At 47.3% G+C, this 20338-nt stretch overlaps 1 protein-coding gene across 4 annotated transcripts in view; it reads left to right on the top strand.

Annotated features, from left to right (window-relative positions):
- LOC136620449 (spectrin beta chain, non-erythrocytic 5-like) overlaps positions 1 to 20338 on the top strand; it is a 48876-nt gene that overhangs the window by 13046 nt on the left and 15492 nt on the right. For 2 of the 4 annotated variants that reach the window (XM_066595221.1, XM_066595223.1), the window contains exons 4-22: positions 617 to 733; positions 1159 to 1350; positions 1476 to 1559; positions 2200 to 2318; positions 2810 to 2924; positions 4302 to 4379; positions 4472 to 4587; positions 6247 to 6382; positions 6462 to 6538; positions 6645 to 6705; positions 8537 to 8799; positions 10266 to 10383; positions 10709 to 10882; positions 11159 to 11314; positions 11545 to 11765; positions 14878 to 15052; positions 15165 to 15308; positions 17715 to 18005; positions 18278 to 18385. In XM_066595221.1, coding sequence (XP_066451318.1) covers positions 617 to 733; positions 1159 to 1350; positions 1476 to 1559; positions 2200 to 2318; positions 2810 to 2924; positions 4302 to 4379; positions 4472 to 4587; positions 6247 to 6382; positions 6462 to 6538; positions 6645 to 6705; positions 8537 to 8799; positions 10266 to 10383; positions 10709 to 10882; positions 11159 to 11314; positions 11545 to 11765; positions 14878 to 15052; positions 15165 to 15308; positions 17715 to 18005; positions 18278 to 18385 — 2745 coding nt within the window. The remainder of the gene's footprint in view (positions 1 to 616; positions 734 to 1158; positions 1351 to 1475; positions 1560 to 2199; positions 2319 to 2809; positions 2925 to 4301; positions 4380 to 4471; positions 4588 to 6246; positions 6383 to 6461; positions 6539 to 6644; positions 6706 to 8536; positions 8800 to 10265; positions 10384 to 10708; positions 10883 to 11158; positions 11315 to 11544; positions 11766 to 14877; positions 15053 to 15164; positions 15309 to 17714; positions 18006 to 18277; positions 18386 to 20338) is intronic. The other 2 variants (XM_066595224.1, XM_066595225.1) reach the window with 1 other exon arrangement.

Below are 20338 nucleotides of genomic sequence, written 5' to 3'. Positions count from 1 at the left end.
GGATACTATATGTCAGTAAGGGGAGGGTGGGATACTATATGTAAGTAGGGGAGGGTGGGATACTATATGTCAGTAAGGGGAGGGTGGGATACTATATGTCAGTAAGGGGAGGGTGGGATACTATGTGTAAGGGTAAGGCAAAGTTCCCTGGTGCAAGCACCGAGCCATGGCTGACTCCTAGGGTGACGTTTTCTCGGCAGACTGTTTTGCGGGGTCGTTTGCCATTGTCTTCCCCAGTCATCTTTACCCCTCAGCAAGTTTGGTACTCATTTTACCGACCTCCGAAGGATGGAAGCCTGATTCAACCTTGAGCTGGCTACCTGAACCATGTCCGTAAGGGGAAGATTATATACTATGTATCAGTAAGGGGAGGGTGAGATAAGTGTCAGTAAGAGGAGATGATAGGATACTATGTGTCAGTAAGGAAAGGATGGGATAGTATGTGTCAATAATAGGTAAGAGGGGGATACTATGTGCCAGTAGGAGGTGTATCATTACGTGGAGAGGTCTCTATCTTGGGGTCAGGCAGTCTAATATTTCATAGGATTGTGAGTTCTTTCCCTTCTCTTCCATTGTCAGTTTCCTCCGCACCCTCATAGAACTTTATCTTCTGCAGGCAGAGAGCTGGGTGCGATGTAAAGTGCAAGACTTGACAGATGGGGGCGCCGTGTGCCCAAACCTAATCCACAGAGACATCCAGGCCTTCGAGGGCACAGTCATAAAGCTGAGCCAAGTGCGTACATAAAAATGCCATCCTATGACATTCTAACTGCACCCTAAAACCCTCTGTGCATTCTAACTGTACCCTACAACCCTCCATACATTATAAATGTACCCTATAACCTCCAGTAGTTATAACTGCACCCTACAACCCCCCATACATTATAAATGTACCCTATAACCTCCAGTAGTTATAACTGCACCCTACAACCCCCTGTACATTATAGCTGTGACCTACAACCCTCCGTACATTATAGTGGTACCCTTTAACCTCCAGTTCATTACAGAACTGTAACCCTCAAGTACATAATAACTATACTCCCTAATACACCATAAAGCCTCACCCCCAATTATGTGACATCGTTACCCCACAACCAGCACAGTACCCATATTTCTGATGACCTGTGCCCATCAGTCTCGTCATCCTCCTCTTTGCAGATGGTTGGTCACATGTCCAGGACTCATCCCGCCGCTGCAGCCTCCGTTCACTCCCAACTACAGACTCTACGGGTCCAATGGCAACTGCTGAAGCAAAAAGCTGTCATTGAGAATTGCGCTGTGGGCGGGGCTACAACTCTACTGGAGTTTAATAAGAAAGCGGATGAGCTGGAGATATGGATGAGGGAGAAGGTGAGAGATCACATGACCTGCAACCCAAACTGTAACTCAGTGCTGCCAATCCCACATGTTTATATGTGTACATGGCCAAGACAGAATATACTGCGGTATGTAACATACACTTACTGTCTCTGCAGGAGGAGATCCCCCCTCTGCACGTCCTCCTGGACGAGAGCAATGACAAAGTGCAGATAACCCGCAGGATCCTGGATCTGAAACAGGTGAGAGCGGCGGTGGTGATGGTGGCACATGAATTATAAAATTGCGAAAATATTGGCACCCACCTTTGCACCTCTCTGTATAAGTGTGACTGTCCATTTAATAAGTGGCTCCTGCAGCTCAAGTCCCCAGGCTCACAGATAGCACTCCCTGAGGTCAGTGATCTCCAAGACTAGCGCTCTCCAGGGTCAGCGGTCTCTAAAGTTAGTGCTCCCCGGAGTAAGTGGTCCCTGAGGTCAGTCGAACCCAGGTTAGTGCTCTCCAAGGTCCGTGGTCCCTGGATTAGTACTCGCCGAGGTTAGTGGTTGTTCAGATTAGTGCTCATCATGGTCTATGAATTTAGTGGACCCCAGACTATTGTTTCCTGAGGTCAGTGGTCGCCCAGATTAGAGTTCCCAAGGTCAGTGTTCTCCCAGGCTAGTACTTCTTAAGACCAGTGGACCCTGAGATTAGTTGTCCCTGAGGTCAGTGGTCACCCAGAATAGTGGGCCCTGAGGCCAGTGGTCCCCTAGATTACTGGTCCCTGAGGTCACTAGTCCTCCGAATTAGTGCTTCCCAAGGTTAGTGGTCCCCGAGATCAGAACATCGCTCCAAAAAGTAGAGGAGGCGCCGCTTATCAGTGACTCTCTGCTTCTCCTCCAGGAGCAGATCCATTACTGCACCCTACAGGAGAACATTAACAGCCTCGCCCAGAAGCTGGAGAAACAAGGGCGGCCGGAGAGCAGAGCAGCGTCAACCCGTCGCAAACACCTCAACCGCATGTAAAGTGATCCCCAAATCCTCCCTTGAGTCGTCTTGTGTCACCTGCTTTCTTCAGCCAGCAACTGGGAGAACTGGTTGATTACCAATACGGCCACCACCACAGTCCTCACAGGGGTCCTCGCCCAATTGTCCCGAAGTCCTGAATGGCAGAGTAGAGATACATTGATTCTAGTAAACCAGGGAAATCTGGGTGACCCCTTCAGATGCTGTAGCGTGTGTCCCCTGATATTTGGGGATTTGCCCCTCAGGACTGGAAGCTGTACTGGTGGCCATATTGGTTGTCACCCAGCTTTGCGAGTTAGTGATATCAGTAAGAGCAGCTACCCAGTAACAGCTGGTATCAGGAGGGCACATCTTGTCTGCAGCCACATTGGTCTCAGGTCACTAAGGTGCCCGATGTTGTGAGAGGCGAGGACACCCCGTGACTTGGCTGAGACCCCCGGATCTTCCCATCAGAAGACATTGACTTGTTTTCTCTCTCCCGTGACAGGTGGTTGCGTCTCCAGACCTCACTGCATGAACATCACCAGAGTCTGCAGTTGGCACTGGAGGCGGCATCACTGTGGCATCAAGCAGACACCATCCTGAGAGCCATAGAGGAGAAGGTGAGAGGTAGATTCTGCCTCCATGATGTCAGGTCTGAAGTGTCAGACTATGCAGCAGCTCTGGCTTCTTGTATGAGGAGGGTGCAGCATGCTCCATATATGAGGAAGGAGCAGCATGCTCCATGTATGAGGAAGGTGCAGCATGCTCCATGTATGAGGAAGGTGCAGCGTGCTCCATGTATGGGGAAGGTGCAGCGTGCTCCATGTATGAGGAAGGTGCAGCATGCTCCATGTATGAGGAAGGTGCAGCGTGCTCCATGTATGAGGAAGGTGCAGCGTGCTCCATGTATGAGGAAGGTGCAGCGTGCTCCATGTATGAGGAAGGTGCAGCGTGCTCCATGTATGAGGAAGGTGCAGCGTGCTCCATGTATGAGGAAGGTGCAGCGTGCTCCATGTATGAGGAAGGTGCAGCGTGCTCCATGTATGAGGAGGGTGCAGCGTGCTCCATGTATGAGGAGGGTGCAGCGTGCTCCATGTATGAGGAGGGTGCAGCGTGCTCCATGTATGAGGAGGGTGCAGCGTGCTCCATGTATGAGGAGGGTGCAGCGTGCTCCATGTATGAGGAGGGTGCAGCGTGCCCCATGTATGAGGAGGGTGCAGCGTGCCCCATGTATGAGGAGGGTGCAGCGTGCCCCATGTATGAGGAGGGTGCAGCGTGCCCCATGTATGAGGAGGGTGCAGCGTGCCCCATGTATGAGGAGGGTGCAGCGTGCCCCATGTATGAGGAGGGTGCAGCGTGCCCCATGTATGAGGAGGGTGCAGCGTGCCCCATGTATGAGGAGGGTGCAGCGTGCCCCATGTATGAGGAGGGTGCAGCGTGCCCCATGTATGAGGAGGGTATTGTGTATGAGCACAGGGCAGTATCCGCTGTCTATGAGAAGGGTGTAGCGTGCACTATATATGTCTATTAGGATTATAGTGTAGGCTGTGTATGAAAAGGGTGCAGCGTCTGTTGTTTATGGGTGCAGCGTGCCCCATGTAGGAGAAAAGTGCTGTGTATGAGAAGGGTGCAGTGAATTCTGTGTATAAGGAAGGTGCAGTATGTATTGTGTATGAGGAAAGTGCAATATATGCTGTATATGGGGAGAATGTGGCATGTGCTGTGTACAAGGAAGGTACGCTGTGTATGAGGAGGGTGCGCTATGCACTGTGTATGAGGTGGGTGCAGCGTGCGCTGTGTACGAGGAGGGTGCAGTTGTGTACGAGGAGGGTGCGCTGTGTACGAGGAGGGTGCGCTGTGTACAAGGAGGGTGCGCCATGCGCTGTGTATGAGGAGGGTGCAGCGTGTGCGCGGTGTATGATGGTGTGCGTATTGTACACTGTGTAACATAAAGTTGGGGTTCTCCATGTATTCCCTTCTTCCCCCTTCTCCCTCAGAGCTGCTGTACTTGGGTGAAGAGTAGAGACGATGGACGTGGTGATCAGGATCTGAGGGACATCGCCAGCCAGATCATGGTATGAGGACACACTCGGCAGATGCCTGGAGACGCTCTGTGCAGTGGCGCCCTCTCTGGGTGGTATCTCATAGTCTCCCCTCTGTCCTGCAGATGCTGGATGTCACCGTCTCCCAAGTGTCCAATCTGCATCCTCTGCTGTCATCCAGAGCCCTGCACAAGCATCGACAGGTGAAGGAGGGGTGGGCCCGTCTCCAGCACACACTCAGGTACAGTATAGCGTCCGCTCCATCTTCCCATGACACATAGAATCATATAATGGTAGAGTTGGAAGGGACCTCCAGGGTCATCGGGTCCGACCCCCTGCTCAGTGCAGGATTTACTAAATCATCCCAGACAGATATCTGTCCAGCCTTTGTTTGAACACTTCCATTGAAGGAAAACGCCCCACCTCCTGTGGTAACCTGCTCCACTCATTGATCACCCTCACTGTCTAATATCTAATCTGTGTCTCCTCCCTTTCAATCTCATCCCATTGCTTCTAGTCTTGTGTAGATGAGAATAGGGCTGATCCCTCTGCACTGTGACAGCCCTTCAGCTATTTGTAGACAGCTATTAAGTCTCCTCTCAGCCTTCTCTTCTGCAAGCTAAACCTTCCCAGATCCTTTAATCATTCTTCACAGGACATGATTTGCAGACCGCTCACCATCTTCTCTGAACTTGCTCCAGTTTGTCTATGTCTTTTTTAAAGTGCGGTGCCCAGAACTGGACACCGTATTCTAGATGAGGTCTGAAGGAAGAGTAGAGGGGGATAATGACCTCACATGATCTAGACTCTATGCTTCTCTTAATACATCCCAGAATTGTGTTTGCCTTTTTGGCTGCTGCATCACATTGTTGACTCATGTTCAGTCTATGATCTATTAGTATACTGAAGTCTTTTTCACATGTGCTGCTGCTTAGCCCAATTCCTCCCATTCTGTATGTCCTTTTTTCATTTTTCTTGCCCAGATGTAGGACTTTGCATTTCTCCTTGTTAAATACCATTCTGTTAGCCGCTGCCCACTGTGCAAGCTTTTCTATATCTTTTTGAATCCCCTCTCTCTCTTCCCTAGTGTTGGCTATCCCTCCTAGCTTTGTATCATCTACAAATTTGATCGGTTTTCCATGAATTCCCTCCTCCAGATCATTTATAAAAATGTTGACCAACACTGGGCCCAGGACAGAGCCTTGTGGTACCCCACTTGATACATTCTTCCACTTGGATGTGCAGCCATTTATGACCACTCTTTGAGTACGATCACTCAGCCAGTTGTGAATCTACCTAATAGTTGCCTTGTCAATCCCAGATTTGGTCGTTTTCTCAATAAGTATGGTATGAGATACTTTGTCAAATGCTTTACTAAAGTCAAGTTAAACTATATCCACCGCATTTCCCTGATCAAGCCAGTCGGTGACACATTGTGCTGGGCTGCACTGCATTGTTGGAGATGTAATGGTTTCTACATAGTATTAAACTATATTGCCCTTCCACTACGTACTATATCATAGTATGCGCTCTACAGACATGGAACTGATCAGTGACATCAGAGGCCTAACAGGAAAACAGTGGAATTTTGACTGCAGCTTTGGATGTGACTGGAGCATAAGACATAATATAACAGCAGAGTCGTGAATGCAGCTCTAGATGTGACTGTAGAAGAGTTCAGACTTTTCATAGGTGTAAAGATTTGTGATGCTCGTGGCAACGATAGGACGGTGGTGGAAAATAGTCCGCAACGCCTCCTGTATCCGCAAGGTCGGGATGGGTTGTAGGCGCCATTACCCAAGGTCCCGCAGTTGCGCCGAGTCCTGGATTTTCCTGCACTTCGCCGCCTGCATTTCCCAGAATTACTATAATTGGATCCCTCTAATGTCTTGTCCCCAAGGAGCGAGAAAACCTCAAGAACTGCTCCGTCCACCATTCCCACCAGAGAACCGGGCGACTGTCTGACCTCAGGGACCCCCGAGCACAGCAGCGTGGGAAACCAAGAGCAAAGCCTCCTGGGAAGTGGTGGCCCCCAGGTCAGTGGGGGATGGGGCTCGGCTGTTCCTCCTTATTAACATTTTCCGTTTTTAAAGCAGCAGATTTGTTTGTTTGCAGACAGAGAAGATGAACAGCGGGCCGCAGCGACAAACTAGGAGTCCGGACGGCGGCCTGCGTTCGCCCGAGCCCACAAGGTACCTGTAATATGTAATAAGACGTAAGCCGGCCCTGCTGTGTTATATACTGGTGCCAGGCACTTATATGGCGGTATGTTCTTCATCTATTTCCCATTTATATCAGGTCACTGACCTCCGAGCCAGAAACCGGTCACCGACCACATGGACCATCCGAGACCCCGGAGGTGAGTGCCAGGAGGTCAAATACCTACCTCAGAGCCTACAGATGATTGTTACTACACACCTCAGAGCCTATAGATGTTATTACTTACCACCCACCTCAGAGCCTATAGATGTTATTACTTACCACCCACCTCAGAGCCTATAGATATGTCCTACTGCACACCTCAAAGCCTATAGATGATATTAGTTACCACCCATCCCAGGGCCTATAGATATCATTACTTACTGAGCACCCCAGAGCCTATAGATACTACTATCAGTGACCACCCACCTCAGAGCCTACAGATGATTGTTACTACACACCTCAGAGCCTATAGATGTGTCCTACTGCACACCTCAAAGCCTATAGATGATATTAGTTACGGCCCATCTCAGGGCCTATAGATATCATTACTTACTGAGCACCCCAGAGCCTATAGATGCTGTCAGTGACCACCCACCTCAGAGCCTACAGATGATTGTTACTACATACCTCAGAGCCTATAGATATGTCTTACTGCACACCTTAGAGCCTATAAATAATTCTTGCTACACGCCTCAGAATTGATAGATGTTAATAGTTACCAGTCACATCAGAGCTTATAAATATTATTATATACTTCCCACCTTAGAGCCTATAGATGTCATTAGTTCCCACCTAGCTCCGTGCCTATAGATGCTGTTAGTAAGTGCCTGCTTCAGAGGCTATAGACATTAGTAGCCATCTCCCCTTATTTCCCCCCACTTCAGAGCCTATAGACCTTATTAAAGCCCACTTCATAGCTTATAGCTCTTTTAGATTACTGCTTACTTCAGGGTCTATACATGTTGCCAGTCATTGCCCACTTCAGAACCTGTAGATATTTTAAGCCATCTCCTTCCTTATAGTCTATAGACTTTATAACCGCCCACTTCAGGACCTATAGATATTATTAGTTACCATCCACCTCAGACCCTATAGACACTATGGGGGAAATTTATTAAGATTGGCATTTCAAATACTGCTCTTAATAATATTTCCACAATGTGCTTAATATATGAAGAGAAGTATGCCTTCATATATTAGGCACACCTCGGCTTCTCCATGCACCTACGCAGAAATGTACACCAGATCTGAGCTGGTGTTGCTTTCTAGTATAATGTACATCAATTTCTGGTGTAAATTATACATAAATATGTCAATCTGGGGTGGCCATGCCCCCTCCTGACAAGCCACGCCCCATTCTTTAAATGTGAACATTTAAATGTCGAACTGCGACACAAACAGAAAACAATTTGAGCAAATCCCCACTTGCACAGAGGTGCAACTTTTTTACACTAGGAACTGCTCAGAGTCTATAGACCTTTATTACCTCCAACTTCAGAGCCTATAGACCTTATCAGCCACCTCCCTGCTTAGAGTCTATAGACTTTATTACCTCCAACTTCAGAGCCTATAGACCTTATCAGCCACCTCCCTGCTTAGAATCTATAGACTTTATTACCTCCCACTTCAGAGCCTATAGACCTTATCAGCCACCTCCCTGCTTAGAATCTATAGACTTTATTACCTTCCACTTCAGAGCCTATAGACATTATTAGCCACCTCCCTGCTTAGAATCTATAGACTTTATTACCTTCCACTTCAGAGCCTATATACATTATTAGCCACCTCCCTGCTTAGAGTCTATAGACTTTATTACCTCCCACTTCAGAGCCTATAGACATTATTAGCCACCTTTCCGCTTAGTCTATAGACTTTATTACCTCCCTCCTCAGAGTCTATAGACATTAGTAACCACCTCCCACCTTAGAGTCTATCCACATTAGACACCAGATACTCCTGTAATAACCTCCTTACACATTCATCCCCAGGTCCGACATCTTCTCCAGGATCTTACCTCTACAACACAGTGGCTGCAGGATGTGGAGCTGCTGCTCTCGGAGCCGGCCGCCATGAGAAGTCCGGAACTGATCCGTAAGGACCTGAAGCAGGTGTCGCTGCTGGAGAGAGAGGTGAGATCTCGGGGATCGGCTCTGCAATGTCTCCGAGGAAAAGCTAAAAGATGTCGGAAGCCGAACTGGGCTGTGACTGAGGAGATGGAGGTGAAGGTGAAGGTCCAGGAGGTGGAGGAGAGGTGAGGCACAGCCGCGGCACATAGTAGACAGTATATAGAATATGTCAGGACCAGGAAACCAGACAAGAGCTATTAATGAGCTGTTGTCATTGCATTATATCATATCTTATACACAAGTCACATCCAGAGCTGCTGCTATAATTCTAATGTTACATCACGTCATGCTCCAGTCACCTCCAGAGCTCCAGTTACAACATTTGTTTGATGTCGAAAAAAAAACCCACACAATTGCGTCTCATAATAAAATGTAAAAATACAAGTAGGAGTTCGTCTAAACTGTACGGGGCTTCTAGCAACACAGTGTTAATGGATTGCAAACAGAAATCTGGAATATAACTTTTGTTGTGTTTGAAGACATGATGTGACAGCAGAGTTATGAATGCAGCTCTGGATGTTATTGGCATATAAGACACGAAAGGTCTGATGTAACAGCAGAATAGAGTTTGTGATTCCATATGTATTAGACTACAGGGACATATATGTCAGAGCATTGTCTACAAAACCAGGGTAGGATCACTATCTTTGGATGCCCCAGGGCAAAATGTTGTTCACAGGCCTCAAACCCAACCTTGTATTTTTTAAACAAGGGGCACTGGCCAGGTGAATGAAAGTTACAGGTACAATCTATTACAGGGTTGCAAAAAGTAGCACAATCAGAAATACCACCATAGAGTATTTAAATAATGTCACCATACAGTGCTCAAATAATACCACCATACAATGCTCAAATAATACCACCATAAAGTACTCAAATAATACCACCATATAGTATTTAAATAAGGTCACCATATAGTACCAACATAATACCGCCATACTGCGTTTAAATATTAGTTAAATAATTTTTATTGAGCGTTTTCCAATCTTTCCAAAAATATCACTGTACACAAATAATACCGTCATACTGTGCTTAAATATTTTCACCATACAGTACTCAAACATCACCATGTACTCACATAATACAATCTTTAGTACCTAAATAATACTACCATACATTACCCAAATGATACTACCATATAGTACAACCATGTTGTAACTAATAACACCATACAGTGCTCAAGATGTCACCGTACTACACTCAGATGTCACCATACAGTACCCAAATAATACCCAACTAATTCTACCGTACCATACAGTGCACAATCACCACATAGCACCCAAATAATACCATCATATTATGCTCAAATTATATCACCATATAGTACCCAAATTATATCACCATCTAGTAGCCAAAGTGGTGGACAAGCATAACCACCATAGTGCTCCTATAACACTGCCATGAAGTAATAATCCTCCCGATTAGGGTGGTGGAGACCCCATTTGGTGAAGGACGGTGGGCATCTTCCCCGTTCGACCGCCCTATATGCCGCCATGTATAGAGCGGTATGTTATGTGCAGTTGAGGCTCAGCGGCCGCAGGAACCTGTCCTCCATTACTGTCTGCTTAGAACATTTCCTGCCCTCTTTCAGGTTTCAGACGCTCCAGGACGCTCTCCGGCGCCGTGTCTCTGATCTAAGGGACACGCTGGTGCTGTCTGAATTCATGAAGGTCGTACAAATGGAGGAAGAACGAAAGAAGAAGGAAACGGTGAGAGCCTGAAATACGGGGAGCAAGGCGCGAGCGGACCAGACCCCCGACCCAGAATCTGCTCCAGTAAATAGAAGTCCTGTCCGAAGTGATAACGAATATGACCGTCCAGGCGGAGTCGCCCTGCTTTCCTAGTGACTGGCTTACTTGGCGATACAGCCTCCATTTTTGTGGAGTTGGGCCATTCAGTAGCTCAGGAAAGCTGAGCGTCAACCATTGTGGGAGCAGTAAAAACCGCCGGTCTGCATATTTTATGTCTGTATCCTACAGGGTGATATGTTATGATATTGCGCACATGTAACGCACAGTTCTTCTCTTGGCTCAGATAGCTACACGAGGCACGGCCCGAGGTGACCCTCATGGCCCGGCCGCAGGCAGAACACAGTCGTTTACCCCATTAGAGGAGCTGCAGGAAGCCGTGGAAATGCTGAACGACGCCGTCAAGGAGAGAGAGCGAGCGCTGGCGGTTAGCAGAGAGGCCGCGGAACTAGAGAGCAGGGTGAGGGCCGAAGCACAACTTCTGTCTTATATAGTGGGTGATTAGAGGGTACCCGCACCAGGGGGTGCCAGATATATAACCTGGACTCTTTGTGTAGCACACTTTGTGTATATGAATTATTTGGTGCCATATTTGCACGCCCTTCCGACTGCAATTCCTAAATGAGACACCAGGGGGCAGCACCAGGCATGGGATTTTTCTTTTACCCCAGGTGACATCCTCTCATGATGTACTGATGTACTTGGTTGCCTGGACAACTCTGTTTTTTCTTCACAGGTCTTAGCCTTGTCCCAGATGATGGTGGCCACCCGCGCCAAACTCTTAGACGTCCGTTCCCAGCTGGAGGAAGTAGAGGAGGAGTTTGTGGCTGTGAGGAGCGAGACGGATCTGAGGGATCTGCAGGGAGTCTTCAGTCAGCAGCAGCAGGTGGAGGTGAGGCGTCTAAACCGCCACTAGGTGGGATACAGAAAGTAGCGGTGTGGAGCATGATGGCCAAAAATGGTCACCTACTCTGATTATTAGCAAATTATGGCAGTCAAATATTGTGAAAACGTGGTGGCTGCCCTAAGTGGCAGAGGCATTGTGGGTAGAGCAGGTGTGGCTGAGTGGCATCATACCTGGTGGCAGAGGGTACAGGTTGACCCGGATTATCTCTTTCATAGACAGACATGTCTGGAAGGATTGGGATGGAGGTGAGGAAGTTGCAGGAGCAGAAGGAACAGCTGCAGGACTTATGTCCGAACCGGAGCCTGTCAGCAGGAAGGAGCATTGAGGATGCACTAAGGACATGGGCCGATTTACAGACCCTCATCCAGGAGAACCAGGCACGACTACAGAAGACGGAGCGGCTCCGGGAATTCTTCCTGCGCTACCTGGGGATGATGTCAGTATCAAATTATATATGTGTACCAGAAAACTAACAATCTCTCAACCCTGCAATGTGTATCTCCTCCGTATAATCCCTTCCTGTACTCCGTATAATATCCTCCTATACTCGGTATAATCCCCTCCAGTACTCTGTATAATCCCCTCTTATACTCTGTATCTTCTCTGTATAATCTCCTCCTATACTCTGCATGTTCTCTGTATAATCCCCTCCTATATTCTGCATAATCCCCTCCTATACTATGTATCTTCTATGTATAATCACTTTCTATACTCTTTATCTTCTCTGTATAATCCCCTCCTATACTTTGTATCTTCTCTGTATAATCCCCTCCTATACTTTGTATCTTCTCTGTATAATCCCCTCCTATACTCTGCATGCTCTCTGTATAATCCCCTCCTATACTCTGTATCTTCTCTGTATAATCCCCTCCTATACTCTGTATCTTCTCTGTATAATCCCCTCCTATATTCTGTATAATCCCCTCCTATATTCTGCATAATCCCCTCCTATACTCTGCATGTTATCTGTATAATCCCTTTCTATACTCTGTATCTCCTCTGTATAATCCCCTTCTATACTCCATATCTTCTCTGCATAATCCCCTCCTATACTCTGCATGCTCTCTGTATAATCCCCTCCTATACTCTGTATCTTCTCTGTATAATCCCCTCCTATACTTTGTATCTTCTCTGTATAATCCCCTCCTATACTCTGTATCTTCTCTGTATAATCCCCTCCTATATTCTGTATAATCCCCTCCTATATTCTGCATAATCCCCTTCTATACTCTGTATCTTCTCTGTATAATCCCCTCCTATACTCTGTATCTCCTCTGTATAATCCCCTTCTATACTCTGTATCTTCTCTGTATAATCCCCTCCTATACTCTGCATGTTATGTGTATAATCCCCTCCTATACTCTGTATCTTCTCTGTATAATCCCCTCCTATATTCTGTATAATCCCCTCCTATATTCTGCATAATCCCCTTCTATACTCTGTATCTTCTCTGTATAATCCCCTCCTATACTCTGTATCTCCTCTGTATAATCCCCTTCTATACTCTGTATCTTCTCTGTATAATCCCCTCCTATACTCTGCATGTTATGTGTATAATCCCCTCCTATACTCTGTATGTTCTCTGTATAATCCCCTCCTATACTCTGTATCTTCTCTGTATAATCCCATCCTATACTCTGTAGATTCTCTGTATAATCCCCTCCTATACTCTGCATCTCCTCTGTATAATCCCCTCCTTTACTCTGCATGTTCTCTGTATAATACACTCCTATACTTTGTATCTCCTCTGTATAATCCCCTCCTATACTCTGCATGTTCTCTGTATAATCCCCTCCTATACTCTGTATCTTCTCTGTATAATCTCCTTTTGTCATTTGTACCTTCTCTGTATAATCCCCTCCTATACTCTGTATCTTCTATGTATAATCCCTTTCTATACTCTGTATCTTCTCTGTATAATCCCCTTCTATACTCCGTATCTTTTCTGTATAATCCCCTCCGATACTCTGTATCTTCTCTATATAATCCCCTCCTCTACTCTGTATCTCCTCTGTATAATCCCCCTCCCCTATGCTCTGTATCTCCTCTGTATAATCCCCTCCTATACTCTGTATCTTCTATGTATAATCCCCTTCTATACTCTGTATCTCCTCTGTATAATCCCCTCCTTTACTCTGCATGTTCTCTGTATAATACACTCCTATACTCTGTATCTCCTCTGTATAATCCCCTCCTATACTCTGTATCTTCTATGTATAATCTCCTTTTGTCATTTGTACCTTCTCTGTATAATCCCCTCCTATACTCTGTATCTTCTCTGTATAATCCCCTTCTATACTCTGTATCTTCTCTGTATAATCCCCTCCTATACTCTGTATCTTCTCTGTATAATCCCATCCTATACTCTGTAGATTCTCTGTATAATCCCCTCCTATACTCTGCATGTTATGTGTATAATCCCCTCCTATACTCTGTATCTCCTCTGTATAATCCCCTCCTATACTCTGTATGTTCTCTGTATAATCCCCTTCTATACTCTGTATCTCCTCTGTATAATCCCCTCCTATACTCTGTATGTTCTCTGTATAATCCCCTCCTATACTCTGTATGTTCTCTGTATAATCCCCTTCTATACTCTGTATCTTCTCTGTATAATCCCCTCCTATACTCTCTATCTTCTCTGTATAATCCCCTCCTATACTCTGTATCTCCTCTGTATAATCCCCTCCTATACTCTGTAGATTCTCTGTATAATCCCCTCCTATACTCTGTATCTCCTCTGTATAATCCCCTCCTATACTCTGTATCTCCTCTGTATAATCCCCCTCCTATACTCTGTATCTCCTCTGTATAATCCCCTCCTATACTCTGTATGTTCTCTGTATAATCCCCTTCTATACTCTGTATCTTCTCTGTATAATCCCCTCCTATACTCTGTATCTTCTCTGTATAATCCCCTCCTATACTCTGTATCTTCTCTGTATAATCCCATCCTATACTCTGTAGATTCTCTGTATAATCCCCTCCTATACTCTGTATGTTCTCTGTATAATCCCCTCCTATACTCTGTATGTTCTCTGTATAATCCCCTCCTATACTCTGTATCTCCTCTGTATAATCCCCTCCTATACTCTGTATCTTCTCTGTATAATCCCCTCCTATACTCTGTATCTCCTCTGTATAATCCCCCTCCTATACTCTGCATCTCCTCTGTATAATCCCCTTCTATACTCTGTATCTTCTCTGTATAATCCCCTCCTATACTCTGTATCTTCTCTGTATAATCCCAACCTATACTCTATCTCCTCTATATTATCCCCCCCCCCCGTCCTCTGTATCTCCTCTGTATAATCTCCTTCTATCCTCTGTATCTTCTCTGTATTGTCCCCCTTGTGCTCCGTATCTCCTGTGTATTATCCCCCTCTGTGCTCTGTATCTACTCTGTATTATCCCCCCTGTCCTTTGTATCTACTCTGTATTATCCCCCCTGTCCTCTGTATTCCCCACCCCCCCCTCCTATCCTCTGTATCTCCTCTGTATAATCTCTTCCGCTGTCTCTTGTCCCTGTCACTTTCCTCTTTGCGCAGATCATGGACGGAGGTCACCCGAGGTCAGATCTTGTCAGAGAGTCCGAGGGGACGTCTCAGCCCTGCGCAGAGGGAGGAGCTAGAGAGGATGATGGAGGGGAAGCTGAAGGACTTTGAAGCGCTGGCTGGGATTGGCTGGAAGCTGATTGGTGAAGATCATCTCCTGGCGCAGATGGTGAGAGTAGTTGTTCCTGTCGTGTTCCGGTCACACTGTCATGGCAGCTTCAGCAGTGCGATCACGTTACACGTGTCCCGTGTTTAGACTGATCATACTGATAATCCCACAGATCCGGCAGCGTCTGGAGGAGGTGCAGGGGCTGCTCAGCTGGCTACTCATGAGGTGGAGGTGCCAGAAGCGGCAGAGGATTATGGGTAACCAGACGCAAAAAAGTATCACAAGCGAGGCGGACGACTACATGGACGCACCAAAGGTCTGTAAGGAGCAGGACGACGCGTTAAACATGATCACCGTGCATCAGATAATAGTCACCCATCACTGTATCGTCACGTGTAAAGAACCAAGGAGGCGCTAAGATGTTTGCAAACGTAATGTTTTTGCTCCTCCCACTCTGTGACTCCCACGTTTGCTTATATTTATTATGTTTCTATATATCTTATGTTTATTTTTGCTATGAAAATATGCGATTTACTTTTTCATTTTTTTTTACATACGTGAAAATCGCATGTGCAGAGATGCGATGCATTTTTCTCAACCTATTGTAAGTGCTCTCTCAGCTCGGCTGGTTTATACTACTTTTTTGGAAGTAGTAGAAACCACTTTAAAAAAAAAACCAATGCTTTCTTCTGGAGGAAGAGCCCAGAAGTGAAGGTTGCAGACAGTCTGGATGGTGAGCCGCTCCCCAGACTCGGTCCTACATTGTCTGCCCACAAATTCCTGCTTTCTTTATTGCATTTGTTATCTGGTCTCTAAGCAATTTGCGTACGAATCTCCATCCACACGCAATGAACGCATCCGTAGATGCCGCAATTTATCTTCCGCTCACGGAATCCGCAATTCCTACCTGCAAGTGTGAGTGAACCAGCAAAGGTCACTGCATTTGATAGACCGTGTATCACTGTGTATCATACACACGGACAGCGACCACGGAACCCGCAATTCTAATCCGTTTGTGGAAGACCGGCCTTAGGCTGCTATTACAGGAGTGCTAGGAGCAGCCGCTAACGCTCGCGGGTCTGCACAGGAATTCCGCGACAAATCCGCCCCGTGTGAGCCGCCTCCTTAGAGGTATTTCCACACGGGGCAGAATTTGCTGGGAAGTCCACAGGATTTGCTGGAATTTGCTGTCAATCTCCACACCTTTTAGCGTGGATTTTAACATAGATTTTGGTGCAGAATTCGCCCCTCATTTGAAGATGTGGAATCCGGATTTTTTCCCCAGCGTGTGGACGAGATTTTGAAAATATTATTCCCGTTGCTGCTACTGTAATCTGTGGCACATCCGCCCGTGAGACATACCCCTGGGGTGCTACTACATGAACGCTAGTGGCTCATGTGTCCCCAGCAATTGCTGGCTGAGGGCTCATTCACACGAGGGAGTGTGCGCAGCTAGCTTACACGCGCAAAAAAGGGACTATTAGAACCAATGATTTCCTATGGAAACGTTCAGGGGAAGGAATTTAGGCCGCGCCTAAAAAAGAAAGGACATCGGCGACTGAAATTGGACAGATATCTGTCTGGGATGATTTAGTGATCCTGCACTGAGCAGGGGGTCGGACCCGATGACCCCGAAGGTCCCTTCCAACTTCCTGCTATGCTCTTGACTTATCTTTGGTACGCAAACCGCAAGAGTGGCTATAGACTTCTATGGTAGCTGGGAAAAAAGGGAGGGGGAGTGAGTTCTGCTGCACTGCTAAACCCAGAAGCACTGTGTCTCCAATGAAGGGGAGCCCACGGCGGGGGACTCCCTTCATCCCTGCGGCAGGGCTTCCCTTCATCGGAGAGACATGAAGAGAAACCCCAGAGGATCCTCTTCATGTCCTCAGGAGTTCCCTTCATCGCAAGGATGAGGGGAATCCCCAGGGTTTCCCTGATTCCCCTGGGGGTTCCCTTCATTGCAGGATGAGGGGACTCCCTGGGGCTTCCCTTTATCTCCCCATGGATTCCCTTCACCCCCTGTGATTAAGGGAACCCCCAGGGAGATGAAGGTAAGCCCCGGCAGGGATGAAGGAAGTCCCCTGCAGAGGTTCCCTTCATCCCTGCAGGGACTAACAGGAGTTTACAGCAAGACTTTTAAAAAGTGTAAACCTGCCATTCTGCGGGATTTGGGGCTGTTCCCGCGATCTCTTTCTCGTCCCTGAATTCCCGAACAGCAGCGCATTTTTTCTGTCGACTCGGGGCGCGTGATGGCGAGTTTGCATCCAAAAACATTGGTTTGACTTGTCTACAATTTGCTGTCACATGACCCATTGTAAAGACCAATCCGCTGAGTTTTGCAGTGAAACGACTCCTCCTCCCGGGTGCGTAATTATTTTGAACACTGAGTTTAATTAAGATTTGCGATTTTGCTGTAATAAATCTCCAGACTGCAGACTGGTCACCAGCGGTCGCACGTGGCGCATGTTGCGGTTTATGCTGATAATGTTGCGCATGCGTTGCAGCCCGCGACCAAAAATCCAACAGTGTTCGACTTTTTTGCAGCAGTCATGTCCTGGTTTGCAACGCGACCCTATTGTCAGCCTTTATATGTGACATCACGAAGTCTGAGCGTCCTGTAGCCCCCATCTTATAATCACACGTGACATTATACTCACATGGCACACGCCCCACACATGACGGGAGTAGTATGTCTGTGTATGACGTCCCTCTGTCTCTGCAGGTCACTCCCAGCTCTGGGGCCTTCGAGGAGTTCGAGTGTCCTGAGGATGAGGACGCGACCCTCCGTCCAGCCCCCAGGGGCCCCATACTCCGCAAGTACAGGAGGAGGGCGCTGAGTCCTATACTGTACCAACCTCCGCCCGGCAGGCCCCCAGTGGGCACAGACATGGTGGAGGGGGTACACATGCCAGAAGACTGCTCCAGGAAGTGCGCCAAAGGGCCCCTGTGGTTGGAGCCCAAGAACCCACCGACAGAATCTGCTAGCCCAGAACCCCAGGAGGAAGCAGTCATGGTAAGGAGGTGCCGGGGATGGGAGGGATACTGGGGGGCACCTGAACTGGGGGGCACCTCCCACTTGGAGGAGAGTATACATATAGTGAGACGGGGGATGGGCAGGACCCCGTAATCTGCCCCAGATTCATAGACCCTCAATCTGTGCCGTTACCCAACAGCCTGGTTCACCCCGTTACGGTCACGTGTGACCCCAACAAATGTCAAGGTGTGGCCCCGGGGTCCACCCGCCGCCCCGTCATGTAACTGTGTGTCTTTCTTCCATGTGCCCAGCTGCCCTCACCCCACAAGTCCTTCTGGAGGCGCTGTCAGGGCTTCCTAGAGGGCACATTTGGGAGCTTAAAGAGAAAGAAACGCGTTTCGCTTCCAGTTGTGGACGAGGTAACCGACCTGTCAGAGTGCAGCATGTGATGGCTTGTTGTGGCGTGGCGGCTAATACACTAACCCGTGGGATACGGAGGATGGGGGTCTGACTTGCCCCCCAACACCATTTCACAGCATACATCTCCATATGCCATCATGTACTGGTCCTGAGTTACAGCATGTCTTATACTCCATTCACAACCAGAGCTGCAATCACAATTCTGTTATATCTTATACTCCAGTCATATCCAGAGCTGCAATCACAATTCTGTTATATATTATACTCCAGTCATATCCAGAGCTGCGCTCACAATTCTACAGTTAATTCATATTGTGTCTTATACATTAGCCACATCTATAACCGCAGTCACAATTCCACTATTGCATCATGTCTTAGACTCCATTTACATTCAGAGCTGCAATCGCAATTCTATTTTTATATCATGGCTTATATTACGGTCACATCCAGAGCTGCACTCACAATTCTACTGTAACATTGTCTAATACACCAGTCACATCCAGAGCTGCACTCACAATTCTGATGTTGCATTGTCTTATACTATAGCCACATCCAGAGCTGCACTCACAATTCTGATGTTGCATTGTCTTATACTATAGCCACATCCAGAGCTGCACTCACAATTTTGTAGGTTGCTCGTTAGTTCCCAGGCTTCAGGACCTCGCACCTTGCTGCTGCTCCAGTGTATGTATAAAGCGTACTTTCTGATGGTGCATTTTGGTAGCTGTAGTGCTTGCCAAAGACAACAACTCCCACCATGTACGTCTGCCCGATCATGTCTGATGGATTCCATATAACAGAACTGTGACTGCAGCTCTGGATGTGAATAGAGTATAACACATGATGTTACAGCAGAACTGTGAATGCAGCTCTGTGTGTGACAAGAAGATAAAATGCTGCATAACAGGAGAATTGTGAATGCAGCTCTGGATGTGACTGGGGTTTAAGACATGACAATAACAACAGAATTGTGACTGCAGCTCCCGATGTGACTGGAGTATAAGACCTCATGTAACAGCAGGATTGTGATAGGAGCTGTGGATATAACTGGACTAAGATCTGATGTAGCAGCAGCTCTGGAAGTGACTGTAGTATAAGACATGATGCAACAGCAGAATAGAGACTGCAGCTCTGGATGTGACTGGAGGATAAGACATGATGCAACAACAGAATAGTGACTGCAGCTCTGCATGTGATTAGAGTATAAGACATCATGCAATAGCAGAATTGGGATAAGAGCTCTGGATATGACTTAACTATGAGATCTGATGTAGCAGCAGCTCTGGATGTGACTGAAGTATAAGAGGTGATGCAACAGCAGAATAGTGACTGCAGCTCTGGATGTGACTGAAGTATAAGACCTCCTGTAACAGCAGGATTGTGATAGGAGCTCTGGATATAATTGGACTATGGGATCTGATGTAGCAGCAGCTCTGGAAGTGACTGGAGTACAAGACATGATGCAACAGCAGAACAGTGACTGCAGCTCTGGCTGTGACTGGAGTAAAAGACGTGACATGGCCTTATGATCAGTACAGGATGGTTGGGGTGGGGGTGTACCATCCTAGAGACTCCTTAGTCTCCAGTGCTCCATGTCTCTTCTCCTGGCGGTTCTACCCCGGCATCGCGGTTGAATGCCAAATTCACATCCCATGTGGTGCGATAACGTGGCCACCGCTGTGATACAGCCTGAGTATTGGGATGATTAGGGACCCCCCGGCCTCGTCCTCTGATGTCAGGGGGTTATAAATGGTCAGCAGCATTAGTTCCATTCATCTCTAGGTAAGCTGTAATGGCAATATGGCCGCCGTCACGCCTCACACGGGGTTGTCACCCAGCTTTCCTACAGTCCTGAGCGCCATGGAGAAACATTGCTGCCCTACAGGATGTAAGGTCCTTTTTCTCGGACAGATCGTGGGGTACAAATGTTTATCCACGATAGAAACTAATAA

The sequence above is a fragment of the Eleutherodactylus coqui genome, chromosome 3 (assembly GCF_035609145.1).
Source record: "Eleutherodactylus coqui strain aEleCoq1 chromosome 3, aEleCoq1.hap1, whole genome shotgun sequence".
NCBI lineage: Eukaryota > Metazoa > Chordata > Amphibia > Anura > Eleutherodactylidae > Eleutherodactylus > Eleutherodactylus coqui.
The sequence above is the reverse complement of the archived record's forward strand: the minus strand, read 5'-3'. Positions and strand labels throughout refer to the sequence as shown.